The sequence below is a fragment of the Saprolegnia parasitica genome, assembly GCF_000151545.1.
Source record: "Saprolegnia parasitica CBS 223.65 unplaced genomic scaffold supercont2.27, whole genome shotgun sequence".
Classification (NCBI taxonomy): Eukaryota; Oomycota; class Saprolegniomycetes; order Saprolegniales; family Saprolegniaceae; genus Saprolegnia; species Saprolegnia parasitica.
Window position 1 is genome coordinate 261,927 of NW_012156421.1, and position 13,875 is coordinate 275,801.

The following is a 13,875-nucleotide window of genomic DNA, read 5'->3' on the forward strand; positions in this document are numbered from 1 at the left end:
AGGGTCTTGATCAAAGCAGTTGGCATCGAAGAAGCCTTGCACACAAATGGCTAGGAGCGTGTCAAGCCATCATCATCGCAGTAGTTGCGGTTGTAGAAAAGTACCCATCGAGCAGCTCGAGCCGGTCCAGCCCGTCATGCCCCGTGGCGCGGCCGGGTACTTTTGATGGAGAATCGACGGCGACTGAACGCATCGACACATGTCTTTCTCGATGCACACGCCGCTATGCTGACACGAAGTGACGGTCCCGGACGGTGTCAGAAACCGGCAGAGTGGCGTTTGGCAGTCGAAGCCGCTGTAGCCGTCGCCGCAGCTACACGTGTCGGGCGCGATGCACGAGCCATGGTGGAAGCACTTGTACACGCCTTCGCCTTCGCCGCTCGTTTCGTGGTTGATGCGCACTTGGCGGTTGGAGAACTCGCCTTGGCGCCATGCCATGACCCGGCAGAGCGATGTCGCCGACTGCCGGCCGTCATTGAGAACGTCATTGTACGCGTCCCAGTTGCGCTGCCGGAGCTCATTGTCGCCGCCAAAGACAGGGTTGGCGTACGGGATCCCTGGACAGCCCGACTGGAACGACGTGCCGTCGTTCGAAGTGACCTCAATGTCGTACTGCGGACAGCGCACGTGCGTGCAGTTGACCTTCCCGAGGCTCCCTAGCATTCGGTTGATACATTGAAACTTGCGACGACGACAATCTACCTCGCAGCGCGATAAACTTTGCGTCCGACCGCGCAACGTTCAAGACGAACGCTTCGGCTTGCGTACAAATGGGCGTGTTGCAGTCGTAGCCAGTCCACCTACGGCCGTCAAGAAAGACTCGTCAGCGATGTAAAGCACGCACCCCGTGCGTTGCGGTGAGCCACTGGGCAGCGCAAAGATCGGAAGCCCGCCGTTCGAGCGTCCGTCGCGCCAGCCCGACGGCCACGTCACACATTCGCACGTGTCCTAGCGCCACGTTGTGTCCTATGTATCAAGTTGATACACGTGACGGTACCGGCGCAACACAGTGGCCTCCGTTGCGGCAGTCTTGGGCGCAAATAGCCACGTTGCAAATGGCGCCGGTCCAGCCCACATCACACACACAGCGGTTGGGGTTGGTGCACGTGCCGTGGATGCAGGCAGGAGCGCAGATGGGCACCGAGCAGTCATGGCCCGTCCAACCCGCCGCGCAGACGCACGTGTCGGGCGCAATGCATGTGCCATTGTTGTAGCAGCCGCGAAGGACTCTGTCGACGCAATCGTTCGCATAGCTCGTGATGACACCCGACGCTTTCACCGCCGTGTACTGCAACTGCGGGCGGTAGCTCGCGTCCGGGTCCACCGACAAATTCGACGACGTGCCGCCGCAAGTGCGCTGAAAATGGACGAGGCACGTGCCTTTCTGCCACTGCGTCGGGGCCATGTAGCGCCAAATGCCGTTGCGGGTGTACCCCATCTGGGTGTTGTCCCAAACCGGCGCCGTCTTCTCGTACAGCGGCGGCCAGTACATGCTCATGTCCATGTAGAGGGAGTAGTAGTTGGGAAAGTCCCAGTAGTTGGCGGGCGACGTGAGCGTCGCGGGCTTTTCGAATTGCGTCAGGCTTCGGATCGAGCACGCGTAGCCGCCTTGGCGTCCGCCGGCAGTCAAGAAGCCGGCGCCGCCGACCATGGCTGTCGTCGCCGTGTACTGGTCCCACGACAAGACCTCGGTCGTTTGCGCGTACGTCGGGTTGCCGTTCGACGATGGGTGCCCGGCGGCCGCGCTGGCGATCGGGTCGGCGGCCACGAGCGTCATTTGCGTCGGCGTATAGTACCCTACACGCGGCTCGTGTCCAAGTAGGAAGAATGGTGGAGCGAGCGTACGTACCTTGGGAACAGACGGGCACGCGGCAGTCGAAGCCTGCCCAGCCCGGCGCGCAGACGCAGATGCCAGGCGCCGAGCAGTTGCCGTTGTTGGCACAGACGTAAACGCCTTGGACGACGACGCGGAGCTCCACTTGTGCGAGTTGTCGGTCGACGCTGGCCGTGTACGGGGGTGTCGTCAGCAAGCCAGGACTCAAGACGGGCGCGCCCGGGTACGAGAGGTTGAGCGTGTCTTGGCCGTACGGCGTGCGCGGCGAGTAGCGGTGGTACAATGTGCTCTCGCCGTGCTCTCGTAAGTATGTGAACGGACTCAGCGCGTTGGCCCGCAGCTCGAGCAGGCTGCAGTTGGCGACGATGGACGTCGGGCGCTTCGCGCAGTCGAAGCCGTTGGTCGCGCGGCACCACGCGTCGAAGCTGCACGGCACGTACATGGTCCAGTTGAAAGGCCGGAAGAGACCGTTCAAGAACGCGCTCGGGTGGGGTACAAAGCTGCCTTGGTCGCACACGGGAAGCCCGCAGTCGTGGCCGCTCCAGCCGACAGGACACAAACAAGTATTAGGCGCGACACACGTCCCGCCGTTCAAGCAGCTCTGCGCACACACGGGTGTCCGGCAGTCGGCGCCTTGCCACGGCGCCAAGCACGTGCAAGTGCTTGGAGCGGTGCAGCGGCCGCCGTTGCCGCAGGTCTGGGAGCACACGGGCGTTGTGCAGTTGGCGTCGAACCAGCCATTGGCGCAGGCACACGTGTCGGGCGCGCTGCAGCGGCCGCCGTTGGCGCACGTCTGCACGCACTGCGGCGTGGTGCATGCCGGTGCGCCTGTGTAGCCTGGTACGCAAGCACACTGGTTGGGTCCGACGCAGAGCTCGCGCGGGCCACACGTCGCACACACAGCGGTCGTGCAGTCGTCGCCCGTCCACCCGGCAGCGCACGTGCAGACGTCAATGGCCGAGCACACGCCGCCGTTCTCACAGACCTTGGAGCACATGGCCGAGATGGCGCGAATGCGGTGGTTGAGCGTATCGGCTATGTACAGGTAGCTGGTTGCGGACGGCGGTGCGACGACGGCCACGCCGCTTGGGCCGTTAAAGTACGCTGCTAACGGAGGCTGGCCGTCGCGGAAGCCGGCGGCCGACTCGAGCAGGGCTTTCGGGTGGCCGGCCACGGTCTATGTCGCAGGCGCCTCAGAGTCGTTTGTGAGGAACGGACGTACTTGGACGCTGACTTGGGTCACGGGTGTCGCCGCGACCGAGAAGAAGCGCGCGCCGAGCTGGCTGCGCTCGATGGATAGGGACGTCACGCCGTTGGCCGACGACCCCGTGCGGTACACCGCGTTGGAAAAGAGCGTGTTGGGCTGCAGTGTCAGCGTGACGAGCCCGCCCGTGGCGCCAGTGATGATGCCGGCGTGGATCGCGGCGTAGCAGATGGACGACGCGTCGGCGTAGCGCTGCGAGCCGTACACAGGCGTTGTTGGACTATTGCAGTTGGTCGGGCACGTCACTTGGATCGTGCTGCCAACGTCGACGTCTTGGCGTATCGCAGTGATTGGCGCGCCGTTCGCATCATACAGCCGCGTACAGAGGTCCCTACACAGTGCGTGCGTTGCTATCGACCATTCGTCCACCCCTACCCGGTTGTGAGCGCATCCATGGGTGGCGACCCGACGCACGCTTGCACTCGGCGCCCGAGGATGTGGACGCCGGCCTTGACGCTAAAGACGCTTCGGTTCACTGCGTTGTAAAAGATGTTGTCTACGCAGCGCCACTTAGCTCCGTCGCGTCGATGGCATCTTGTGCGTACTCATGGCCGGCGAGACCTTGTAGTGGAGCGCGTCGGTCGGCGGCTCGTACGACGCGCAGCCGGACGGGCTCAGCACGTCCCTCGCACGCGTCGAGCAATCGACGCTGCGGGCCTAGTATCAGCAGACTCGACCCGGACGCGCTAGAGGTCGCAGGACGTACAACGGACGCGGCGTGGGACAGCATGCGCACGTGGTTGGAGATGGCGCTGACGGCAAACACGCGCTCGTCCAGTGGACTCATGGCGACGCCCGAGACGTGAAAAGACGCCTCGGTGTCGTACGACGCGCAGCCGGACGGGCTCAGCACGTCCCTCGCGCGCGTCGAGCAATCGACGCTGCGGGCCTAGTAGCAGCAGACTCGGCCATGACGCGCTAGAGGTCGCAGGACGTACCACGGACGCGGCGTGGGACAGCATGCGTACGTGGTTGGAGATGGCGCTGACGGCGAACACGCGCTGGTCCACTGGACTCATGGCGACGCCCGAGACGTGGAAGGACGCCTCGGTGCCCTCCCCGTCCGTCTCGCTGTAAGCAAATGGACCCGCCCCCGCGACCGTCACGACGCGCTTGTCTGCGGTGACGCCACTGACGGCACTGAGGCCATACGCGACGCGGCGAACGCGGTGGTCGTCGGCGATAAGCACCGTGTTAACCGGGCCCATCGCGATGCTCGTCGGGTGGTTGAACTGCGCGTAGGTTGCATTGCCGTCCCGGAAGCCCGCGACGCCGCGCACACACGGCGGTGGACACCCGAGCGTCGGCGACGTCTGCGCCTCAACGTGACCCGCCAGCGTCGTCGTCGTGCCGTCAAGGCTAGATCGATACAATATGATAGCACAGATGCCATCAACGGTGCTCGGACCTGATCTCGCGAACGATGTGGTTGCCCGTGTCGGCGACGAAGACGACGCCGGACGGCGACACGGCGACGCCAGTGGGGGTGTTGAAGGACGCGTTGCCGGGCGAGCCGTCCGAGAGACCGGGCTGCGGCGGCGCGGCGGCTACCGCCAACGTCGCGGTCTCGGTGCCACCGAGACATCGCCCCGCGACGCAGCTCACCATATTCGTGGCGAGGTTCAGAACGCGAATGCGGTGGTTGCCCGTGTCGGCCACGTACAGCAGCGTGCTGTGCGCTGTCTCCCATAGGGCCACGCTCGACGGGAACGAGAACGTCGCGCTGAGCGCCGGTCCGTCGGCAAAGCCTTCGGTGCCGGCGCCGGCGACCGTCGACACGACGTGCGTCCCCGCGGCAATCTACGTGACGAGGCTACTGGATGCTGATGGTCATGATGATGATGCGCACCTTGCGAATGCGGTGGTTGTTGGTGTCGGCGACGTACACGTTCTGGGCGGCGTCCACTGCGAGGCCCCGGGGGTAGGCAAACTGCGCGGTCGCGGCGGGTCCATCCTGCACGCTCCGTCACCCACTGCCGGTGCAAGAGAAATACCTGAAAGCCCGATGTGCCGGCGCCCGCGAGGCTAAAGACGCGGCCTTGCGCCGACGCCGACGTGCCATAGTCCCACAACTCGGACACATTGTCCCAGTCGCGCTGGCGCGTCACGGGCCCGACGCCCCAGCAGCGTGTCGAGCAGTTGGCATAGTCGGTGCCGAAGGGCGAGAGGCAGCTGTCGCCCGAGAGCAGGACGCAGATCCGGCTGGCGCCGCCGTAATCGTAGCGATGGCGCCCGCCGACGGCCCATGGCACGTCCGAGACGGTCGGGATGTTGGCCGGCAGCGCCGCGTACTCGACGCCTTGGAGCTGCATGCGGTCGTTCTCGCAGAGGTGGCACTTGCTCTGGACGCCAAAGGTCGCGCACGCGTGCCGCAGATCCTGCGCGTTGGCGTTGACGCGGCCCGCGACCTCGAGCGTTTGGCTGCGCGTCTTTTGGTACGCGAACGGCCACGCGGGCGCGGCGACGCTGTCGCACCACGGCTGCGTCGTCCACGCCCGATGGACGCGCATGCCGGCGGCGCCTCCGACGACGACGACGACGACCCGGAGCCGCATCCACCTCGGATGCTTACTTCGAAAAACAAGGCAAAAAAAGATCGAACAACGTGCAAGTAAGATCGTATTCGTACGTGACGTTACGAGCGAGGATAAAGAGAGAGCATGCAGACCGGTGAGGAGGGTGCGCGTGGTCCATGAGCATGAGGATGAGGATGAAGATGGATATGCAGTTCTTAGACGCGACGACACGTGACCTTGTGCGTCGGCCAGTCCTTCTTTTGGCAGGCTTGCGTGCAGTACGCCGTGTCGTTGCAGCGCGCGCACTTCTTCCACTTGCCTTCGCGGCCACAGTGGGCGCACACAAGGTTGGCGGCCTTGGTCGTCTTGGCGGCGGGGGCGACCGGCGGGACGACGGCGGGCATCTCGACGCGGGGGGCGTCCAGCTTGAGTTCCCACACGTCGCCGTACACAATGTCGTGCTGCATGGTCTCGTAGCCGCCAAAGAGAAGCGCGCGGTGGCGGGTGGGGTCCAGCGTCAAGGTACACCCGGCACGCGCGCTCGGCCACGGCGTCTTGGTGTCCTTGGGCGTTTGCATCTTGGACCACGAGACCGACTTGTCGGCGTGGTGCACGAGTCGGTAGCCGTCCGCGTGGTACTTGGAGCCGACCGCGAGCTCGGCGTACCCGCCAAACTGGTACATGTGCCCGTTGTAGCACACGGCTTGGCTCTCGCTGCGCGCGCCCGGGTGCAGCGGCAAGCAAGTGCCCGTCTTGGCGATCGCGCGCTCGTCGAGCCACGTGTGGTGCACGAGGTCGAACGCATAGAGCTTGGACCGGTACTCGTAAAAGTCGCTCGTGTCGGCCTTGCCACCAAAGATGTAGAGCGTATCGTCGTGGACCCAGCCGAGGTGCAGCGTCAAGAGCGAGCTCGGGCCTTTGGCCTTCGCGTGCTGCGGCATGGCCGACCAGCGCTGCGTCGCAAAGTCAAACACATCAAACGGGTTCTCGCGCGAGTCGTCTTGCGCGCCACCAAACACGAGCATGCGCGCGCCGTGCAGCACGGCGATATGCTCGTTGCGCACCGAGGTCGGCTCGTTGGGCGCGCGCACACGCGTCCACACGTGCGAGTCGACGTTGTACGCGTAGAGCGCGCCGCCCGTTTGGTCGTCTTCGTGCAGCGGGCACCCGCCATAGACGTACATGTCGCGGTTGTAGACGACCGCGCTGTGGCCGGCGAGGCACGGCGGCTTGTGGCCCGAGCCGGGCACCGTGACCCATTTTTCGTGTCAAAGACGTACTGGTGGATCGCCACGTCGTCGTCTTCCGTGCCAAACATGGTCGTGGACCGGCCGCCAAAGATAAGGAGCGACGTCGCGTCCGGGTGCAGTGCCGCGCTGTGGAAGAACCGGTTGATCTTCTTGCCCGTACCGGGCAGGACGCGCCAGTCGGCCGGAATGCTGCACGCGTTGAGCTTGGACTGGATGCGCTGGCCTTGCTCGGCGAGGTATCCCGCGGGCGGCACGTCTTTGTTGCCTTTCTGGGACTCGATCGCGAGCACGTGCCAATCGTCAAAGGCGTCGTCGTACTGGTGCAAGGCGGCGTACGCGCGGGCGCGGGCGTGGAGGCAGCGGATGACGTAAATGTTGGCGCAGTGCGACACGATGAACGGGATCACGTGGCTGCAGTCGTCGACGACCTTGGCATACCACTCGAGGCGCAAGGCGGCTTGCGCGCGGTTGCTGTAGAGGTTGTCGCCGTTGAGCACCATCTGCGGGTCCTTTTGGTGGTGCAGCTCGAGCTTGGCCTTGAACACTTGAAACTCGTCGATGGCCGACGTGTACTGCGCGTACGCCTCCTTGTAGAGACCCTTTTGGTAAAAGCTGTTGGCCGCCGCCTTTTGCGTCATGATCTCGCGCATGCGCGCCAGCGCCGTCACGTCCATGTCGTCGTTGCCACCGTGCTCGCCCTTGCCCTTGCCCTTCTTCTTCTTCTTCTTCTTCTTGGCCGACGACGACGACGACGTGGCGTCCGCGACCGACTCGTCGTCGATGGGCTTCGGGCGCATCTCGACGCCAATGATCTGCAGGTGGCTCATGCGCGATGGGTCGTCCAGCGCTGGGTATTGCACGTGCACGCGCCGCTTGTCGCTGGGCAGCTTGTTGTACGCGACCATGGCGGGCGTCACGGGCAGCGTCGTGTCGAACGCGTAAAACTTGCGGTAGTCTCCGACCGGCGAGTTGGGCACGGCCGTCAAGATGTCGTCGTTGAGGAGCGTCATGATGACCGACATGGCGACCTGGAGGTACACGATCTCTTCCATGGTCGCCGCCACTTGGCGAACATCAATGTCGCTGCCCGACTTGCGCTTGATCGAGATGCGCGTGAAGAGCGGGAGCACCGGCTGTGTCACCGGGTCCGGATTGTCGGCATCGGGCAGCATGAGTGGCGTGCCGAGGCGCGTCTGCGCTTCGATGTAGTCGAGGTCCTTCCACGAGCGACAGCCTTGGCCTGGCGGCTGGAACTCGGCTTTCACGACCGAGTAGAAGCCCTCCGAGTTGCAGCGCATGGTCGAGACCGACCAGTTTTCATTTTGGACTTCGTTCCAGTCCTTGTGCACCATGAGCGCCACGTCGCAGCAGCCCGTGCCGCCGAGGATCTGGACAAACCGGAACGGCGACCCGTGCATCTCGATGCGCACGACGTGGTTGATGCGCATGTGCAGCCACGGCTGCGCCTGCCAAAAGCGCGCGCTAGTCTCAAAGAGCGACCGGATGATCGAGTCGGTCATGGATGGAATCGCCTCCATGCCGGCGCAGACGCACGGCCGCGCTTCTTGGCCCGGGTACGGTTTGTTGAGCAACGTGCCATCGCAGAGCGCGCAACGCGACGGAATGTTGCTCGCAAACTGCTCGGCAATCTCGGCAAACGCGTGCGGGATCTCGCTCTCGTTGCGGCCCATAATGGTCAGATTCAAGCTGCCGGCGGCCGCGCCAAGACCGTCGCGCAGCATGGCTTCGTACTTGAGCGGGCAAAAGACGCGCGAGTTGGGCGGCAACGACGTTTGCAGGACCTCGAAATCTGCGGCTGTCACGGGCCCCATATGGACGATGGGCTCAACCTTGAGGATGATCGAGATCGGCGACAAGACAAGCAGCAGCGTTGGCGTCTGGTGGCAGGGTTGCTACATGCAATACTGAGCGTTCATAGCGGCAGGTTGTCTCTCATCATGTACCTGGAACTCGTCCACAGACGAGACCCATTGCCGCAAGCGAACCTACGGTCAGAACGGCCCCATGAGATCGCAGATCTGTCTTCCTCGCAACGTCGCCCATGCGCATACCACGTTCACCCAGCAGTCGTAGTCCGCTTCGAAGAGCCTGCTCTGCGGCGGCTTGGACAGCGGGATGCGCCTCTTCCTCGACGTCATATCTCGCTCACGTGATCTTGGAAGTGCCAGCGCCTTACAAACCCGAATCGTTTTCACGGGTTTCTATCCAACAAAACGTATGCATTGTTAGAGGTTCGCACTTGAACGGAGCGATGTAAATCCATTGACATTTTGTATGCACTTAAATCGTACTTCCGCGAGAACCCATGTCGCGACTCAAGTGCGCCTCGTCTTGTTGTTCGAAGCAACCCATGGCATACAAATCCTGGGTGTCTTTTTCTAGAAACACAAAAAAATACAAAGCGCACTTGTGCGGAACCTCAATATCGGATACTCGAGACCAACAGCGGGCGCTCGTGCTGCCACGAGGCCCGCTAAGATCGGATATCGAAACAACATGCAATTTGTATGAACTTGGAGGCGCAGAGGAAATTAGAGCTTGCGGGCGCGAATGAGCGTCTCGAGCGAATCAGCAAACGTATCGCGATCGTCGACCGTCGCGCAGATGTAGTCGTTCGTGCGCTTGCCGATGACGACGCTCAAGCACTGGTCGTCCGACGCCGTCTCGGCGCCCTTCTTGGCCACATTCGACTTGCCCTTGGTCACGGACGCAATCGAAGCGATTGGAATGTGCTTGTACGTGCGCTCCTTGCTGCTGTTGTCATAGCTCACGAGGTACTTTTGGTCGCGATCAAACTCAAAGTGGCGCGGTTTGAGTTTGCCAAACCAGCCCCCCACCACCTACATAAGCTACGCTCGCAGCAAGACTTCCATATCGCAATACTTCTACCTTGTGGACGTGGTACGCTCGCTTAAAGTCCACCAAAGGAACGACAAGGTCCGCGCCCTGGACTTCCTCGTTCGGAGCGGTGGTCGACGCCGCACGCGACAGCTTCTACGCCCATTTGAGTGTTTTTGTATCCAGACATCGAGCACGACGCGTACCCGAGGCAGTGGCGGTACCGTGTCCGCCTATGCAATGCACACCGTTGAGACTACGCAGGCGACAGCCAACACACCGTAGAGGCGCTCGCTCGGCGCGAGGGCGGGGACGGAGGTCCGTCCGATGACGAGCTCAGACGGCGCTGCAACGCCAACACTTGGCCGTCGGTCAAAGAGAGCGTCTCTTGAAGGTTCGCTATCGTCGATGGCACCGAGTCCCGGTGCACGAGCGGAAGCGGTGCCGTCGGCATCGTCAGTGCAAACGAGAGAGTCTTCGTCCCTGGCTCCAAGTCACTCAAGAGCGCTTCGATGTCGGCGAGGGACTTGGAGCGCACGTCCAAGGCGTCGATCCACTCGAGGCGACTGCCCAACGGCACGCCGGCTTCGACGCAGCTGCCAAGTGTAAAGCCCGTGACGATGGCCGCGATCGGTGCCTTGGGGTCGAAGAGCACGCCCGCAGCGCCAGGACCGACAACAACGTCGATGGCGGCTCTGCGCGGGACGCTGGAATTCGCCGTTGGTGGCGTGAACGAGAGCACCTTGGCGTGCGCCGAGAGACTTTTGAGCAGGTCGGCAACTTGGGCAAGCGAGAGGGCGCTCAGATCAAAGCCATCGACGCCAACGAGGACGCTCTGTGGCGCGACAGCACCGTGCGTTTGGATCACCGAATTCGGCGATATCGTCTCGAGCAGTGCGATCTCGGGCCGGTGCGCCGCAAAGGTGAGTCCGAGCGGCCCCGCTGGCACGTACACGTCCAACGTCGGGCGGTGCTCCAGCGTCGTGAACGTAAGGTCTTTCGCCTTGTGCGAAAGCTTCTGGAGAAGCGCAATGGTATCGTGGAGCGCGAGGCACGAGATGTTGAAGCCGTTGATGGCAACGAGGATGCTGCCAGCGCGCACGAGGCCGCTGCGCTCCAGCGTGCCTCGCTCGCCATTTGGAAGCTCCCGAAAGCCCGCAACCACCGTGTGCGACGGCTGGTTGCCGTCAAAGTCGATGCCTAGCGGCCCCGCGGGGACCCGCACCACCTGCGTGGGGCCTACTGCGCGCCGACGGCGGATCTCGGCTTCGGTGACAAAGGTCACGGTACGCGGGACGTGCGGGAGCTGGCTCAAGAGCCGGACAACGCGATCCCGGCTCGCCAAGCTCACATCCACACCGTTGACAGCTGCCACGCACGCTCCCGGAAGGCGGTGCTTGTACGGGGCGTAGTACGCTCGGTCAGCGTCCGCCAACGTTGCGAACCCCATCACTTTGAGATACGCACACTCGGTACTCTCCAGGGTGAGGCCCAGCGACGAGTCGAGGATCGTGACCGTAATCGCGTCGTCGGACGGCGTGGCGACCGAATCCATCGACGCGGCGGTGTAGCACAAGAGGCGACTCGAGGTGCTGGCGGTGCGGACAAGCTCGTGGGCGGCCGCCGGCGCAAGAGCCGTGAGGTCGGTGCTGCCGACGGCAATGACGACTGCGTTGGACGCCGACGTGGTCGCTGTGAGACGCATGGAAGTGGGTGCTGCAAATGCGACCGGCGGCGTCACGTAGAGAAGGCGCGTGCAGGTGCGCGGCGCGAGGCGGATCAGCTCGATCGTCTTGGGGACGTCAAAGGCAAGGCGGAGGTGGTCGACGACAGCGTCCCTCTCCATGGTCGAGACATCGACGCCGTTGATCCGCACGATGCGGCAGCCACGATGGGCAGTCTTGCTCCAAGGTGCAGTCGCGTCTTCGATCACCGCCCAATGCGTAATGTCGGGGTGCAGCGTCAGCCCCAATGGCCCCGGTGGCGCGGTCAAGAGCAGCTTCTTGGCAATGTCCCACCGGCCCGCGGTGGACGGCGCCCGCAAAAAGGTGAGTTGTCGCGGGGTGTCTGCCGTCTGCCCGAGGAGCTCGATCACCTACATCTAAAGATCAGATCTGGTCCTCCAAAACAGCGGGTGCCTCGAGACGCGTTAGGAACAAGAGGTCGAGGTCGTTCAGCTGCACGAGGCGATCGCCCGGTAGCACACGGTCGCGATGCGCTTGCATGGCACCCGGCGTGGCATCGTAGGCGCCGACAAAGACGCCAGCGACGCTGTCGCCTTCGAGGAGCGAGAGCCCGAGGCGGCCTGGCGACACCGTCACCGTCACATACAAGCGGCCGAGCGCGTCCATGGTGTCCGAAGAAAGTCAGGAATAGAGGCAGCGGTTACCCTTCGACGCGGCGAGAGATGCCGGCCGAGGCGATCGTCTCGTGCCGGAAATGCCGCGCCGCGTGTCCGCCGACCTTCAAGTTCTGCGATCAGTGCGGCGCCAAGCTCTTGGCGCGAAAAGCCACCACGTCCAAAACGACCAAGAAGCGCGCGCCGCCGATGGCGGCAACGGCCGAGACCAGCGGTGGCTGGTTTTGGGGCGCGACAACGACACTGCCGCGACTCGTGCCTTCCAAGCCAGCACCGGCGCCACCGACAAACCAAGAAAAGAGCGTCCAGATGGTGATGGCAGCACCGAGAAAGGAAGTGCAGCCGGAAGGGTCACCGCCGCTCTTGTGGGGCAACTGCTTTGCCAACGCTCAGGCCGAGTACCGCGCAACGGAAGCGCTCCTTGTCGCGGAGATTGCGGCGGACAACAAGATCATTGCGCACATGGCCGCCCAAGCCCAAGCCCATGCGTTCAAAAACGACGCGACATTTCGGTTTGCGTGCCGCACCAAGCGCGAGCTCGAAAGCAAGGTCCATGAACACATGGCCACGCTCGCACGCGTCAAACGTGACCTCGCGGCACTCGCCGCCAACGAAGACAACATGTCCATAGTACAAAAGGTCATCACCGCCCAGCGCGCGGCCGAGACACAAGTTTGGGCCGCGCGCGAGGCTGACGCGCGGCGGCTACAGCGCTGGTGGCGACATGCCCACGCCCGCCGCGTCCAACAGCACCGGACGTCGATTCGCATCTCCCGCGGGTACCTCCATCACCGCTACAAGGCGCGGGCCCATCCCATTTTTGGCTGCACGCTCTACTTTCGCCTCGACCGCGCCGACAAGGCGCGCAAGGCCCGCCTCGAAATCGTTGCGTTCGCCACGCATTTTCAATCGCCGTTTGAATTTCATTTTCAGTTTGAGCATCCCCACGCCGTCCTCGCGGCCGCGCGCCGGCTCCAGCGCCTCGTTCGGCAACGGCGTGCGCGCCAAGGCTTTTGGCAGCTGTTGCTGCAGCGCGCGCGACTGCTCGTGCTCGCCGCCCGGACCCAAGCCGAGGCCAAGGCGCGCCACTGCGCGGTGATTCGCATCCAAGCGGTCATGCGCCGCAAGCAGGCGCGACGCAACGTCGTGCGGAGGATTGCACTGCGGTACGAAAAGTGCATCGACGCCAGCACCTTGCAGCCCTTCTACGTGGACCGTGTGGCGGGCGTGAGCGCGTGGACCAAACCGCGACTGCTGTACGAGCGGGACCTCGAGGTTGTTGCCACGGGCACGACCATGGCGCGCGAGCACATGGACGCGTGGCTGCGCCTCGAGACGCCCCGTCGCGAGCGGATCGCCGCCGAGAAGATCCAGGCGCGCGTCCGCGCCTTTCTCGCCATGCGCCGGCTGCAAGCGCTCGTCGCCTCCATGTACGAGAAGCACACCGACACGAACAGTGGTGCGAGCTTCTACTACAACACGGCAACGGGCGCCAGCTCCTGGACACAACCAAAGCTCTTGGCGATCGACGTGCCCAACCTCGACGCGCCATTGACAGTCGCTTCACAACCACCCTCCGACACGAGCGACACGCGCGCGCAAGGTACCGTTGTCGAAAGCTTCAAGAGATCCATGACGTGGCACGCTCTGGACACGCCCCGTCGCCACGACGTGGCAGCACAGACGCTCCAGCGCTTCGTCCGCGTGTGTGCAGCCAAGGCGCAACGACGCGAACGGACGGCCGCCATCTACACCAAGTGCGTCGACGACGAGACGGGACGGTGCTTTTACTT

General features: G+C 63.6%; 3 protein-coding genes across 3 annotated transcripts; all 3 read right to left on the minus strand.

Moving 5' to 3' along the window:
- Nucleotides 1–72: 72 nt before the first annotated feature.
- SPRG_07359 (hypothetical protein) lies at nt 73–5,608 on the minus strand (the record flags this gene model as incomplete). Its single annotated transcript, XM_012346146.1, has 13 exons — nt 73–656; nt 703–800; nt 845–948; nt 998–1,797; nt 1,850–3,011; nt 3,057–3,429; nt 3,474–3,594; nt 3,644–3,755; nt 3,805–3,987; nt 4,037–4,457; nt 4,507–4,898; nt 4,948–5,052; nt 5,093–5,608. The coding sequence occupies 13 exons, from the start codon at nt 5,606–5,608 to the stop codon at nt 73–75; spliced, it is 4,971 nt and encodes a 1,656-aa protein (XP_012201536.1).
- Nucleotides 5,609–5,741: 133 nt separating this feature from the next.
- On the minus strand, nt 5,742–9,055 carry SPRG_07360 (hypothetical protein). Its single transcript, XM_012346147.1, has 3 exons — nt 8,937–9,055; nt 8,829–8,870; nt 5,742–8,777 (listed from the first exon to the last, which is right to left on the minus strand). The coding sequence occupies exons 1-3, from the start codon at nt 9,021–9,023 to the stop codon at nt 6,513–6,515; spliced, it is 2,394 nt and encodes a 797-aa protein (XP_012201537.1). The 5' UTR covers nt 9,024–9,055; the 3' UTR covers nt 5,742–6,512.
- Nucleotides 9,056–9,358: 303 nt separating this feature from the next.
- SPRG_07361 (hypothetical protein) lies at nt 9,359–12,091 on the minus strand. Its single transcript, XM_012346148.1, has 5 exons — nt 11,862–12,091; nt 10,004–11,818; nt 9,930–9,956; nt 9,775–9,879; nt 9,359–9,725 (listed from the first exon to the last, which is right to left on the minus strand). The coding sequence occupies exons 1-5, from the start codon at nt 12,072–12,074 to the stop codon at nt 9,417–9,419; spliced, it is 2,469 nt and encodes an 822-aa protein (XP_012201538.1). The 5' UTR covers nt 12,075–12,091; the 3' UTR covers nt 9,359–9,416.
- Nucleotides 12,092–13,875: the final 1,784 nt, after the last annotated feature.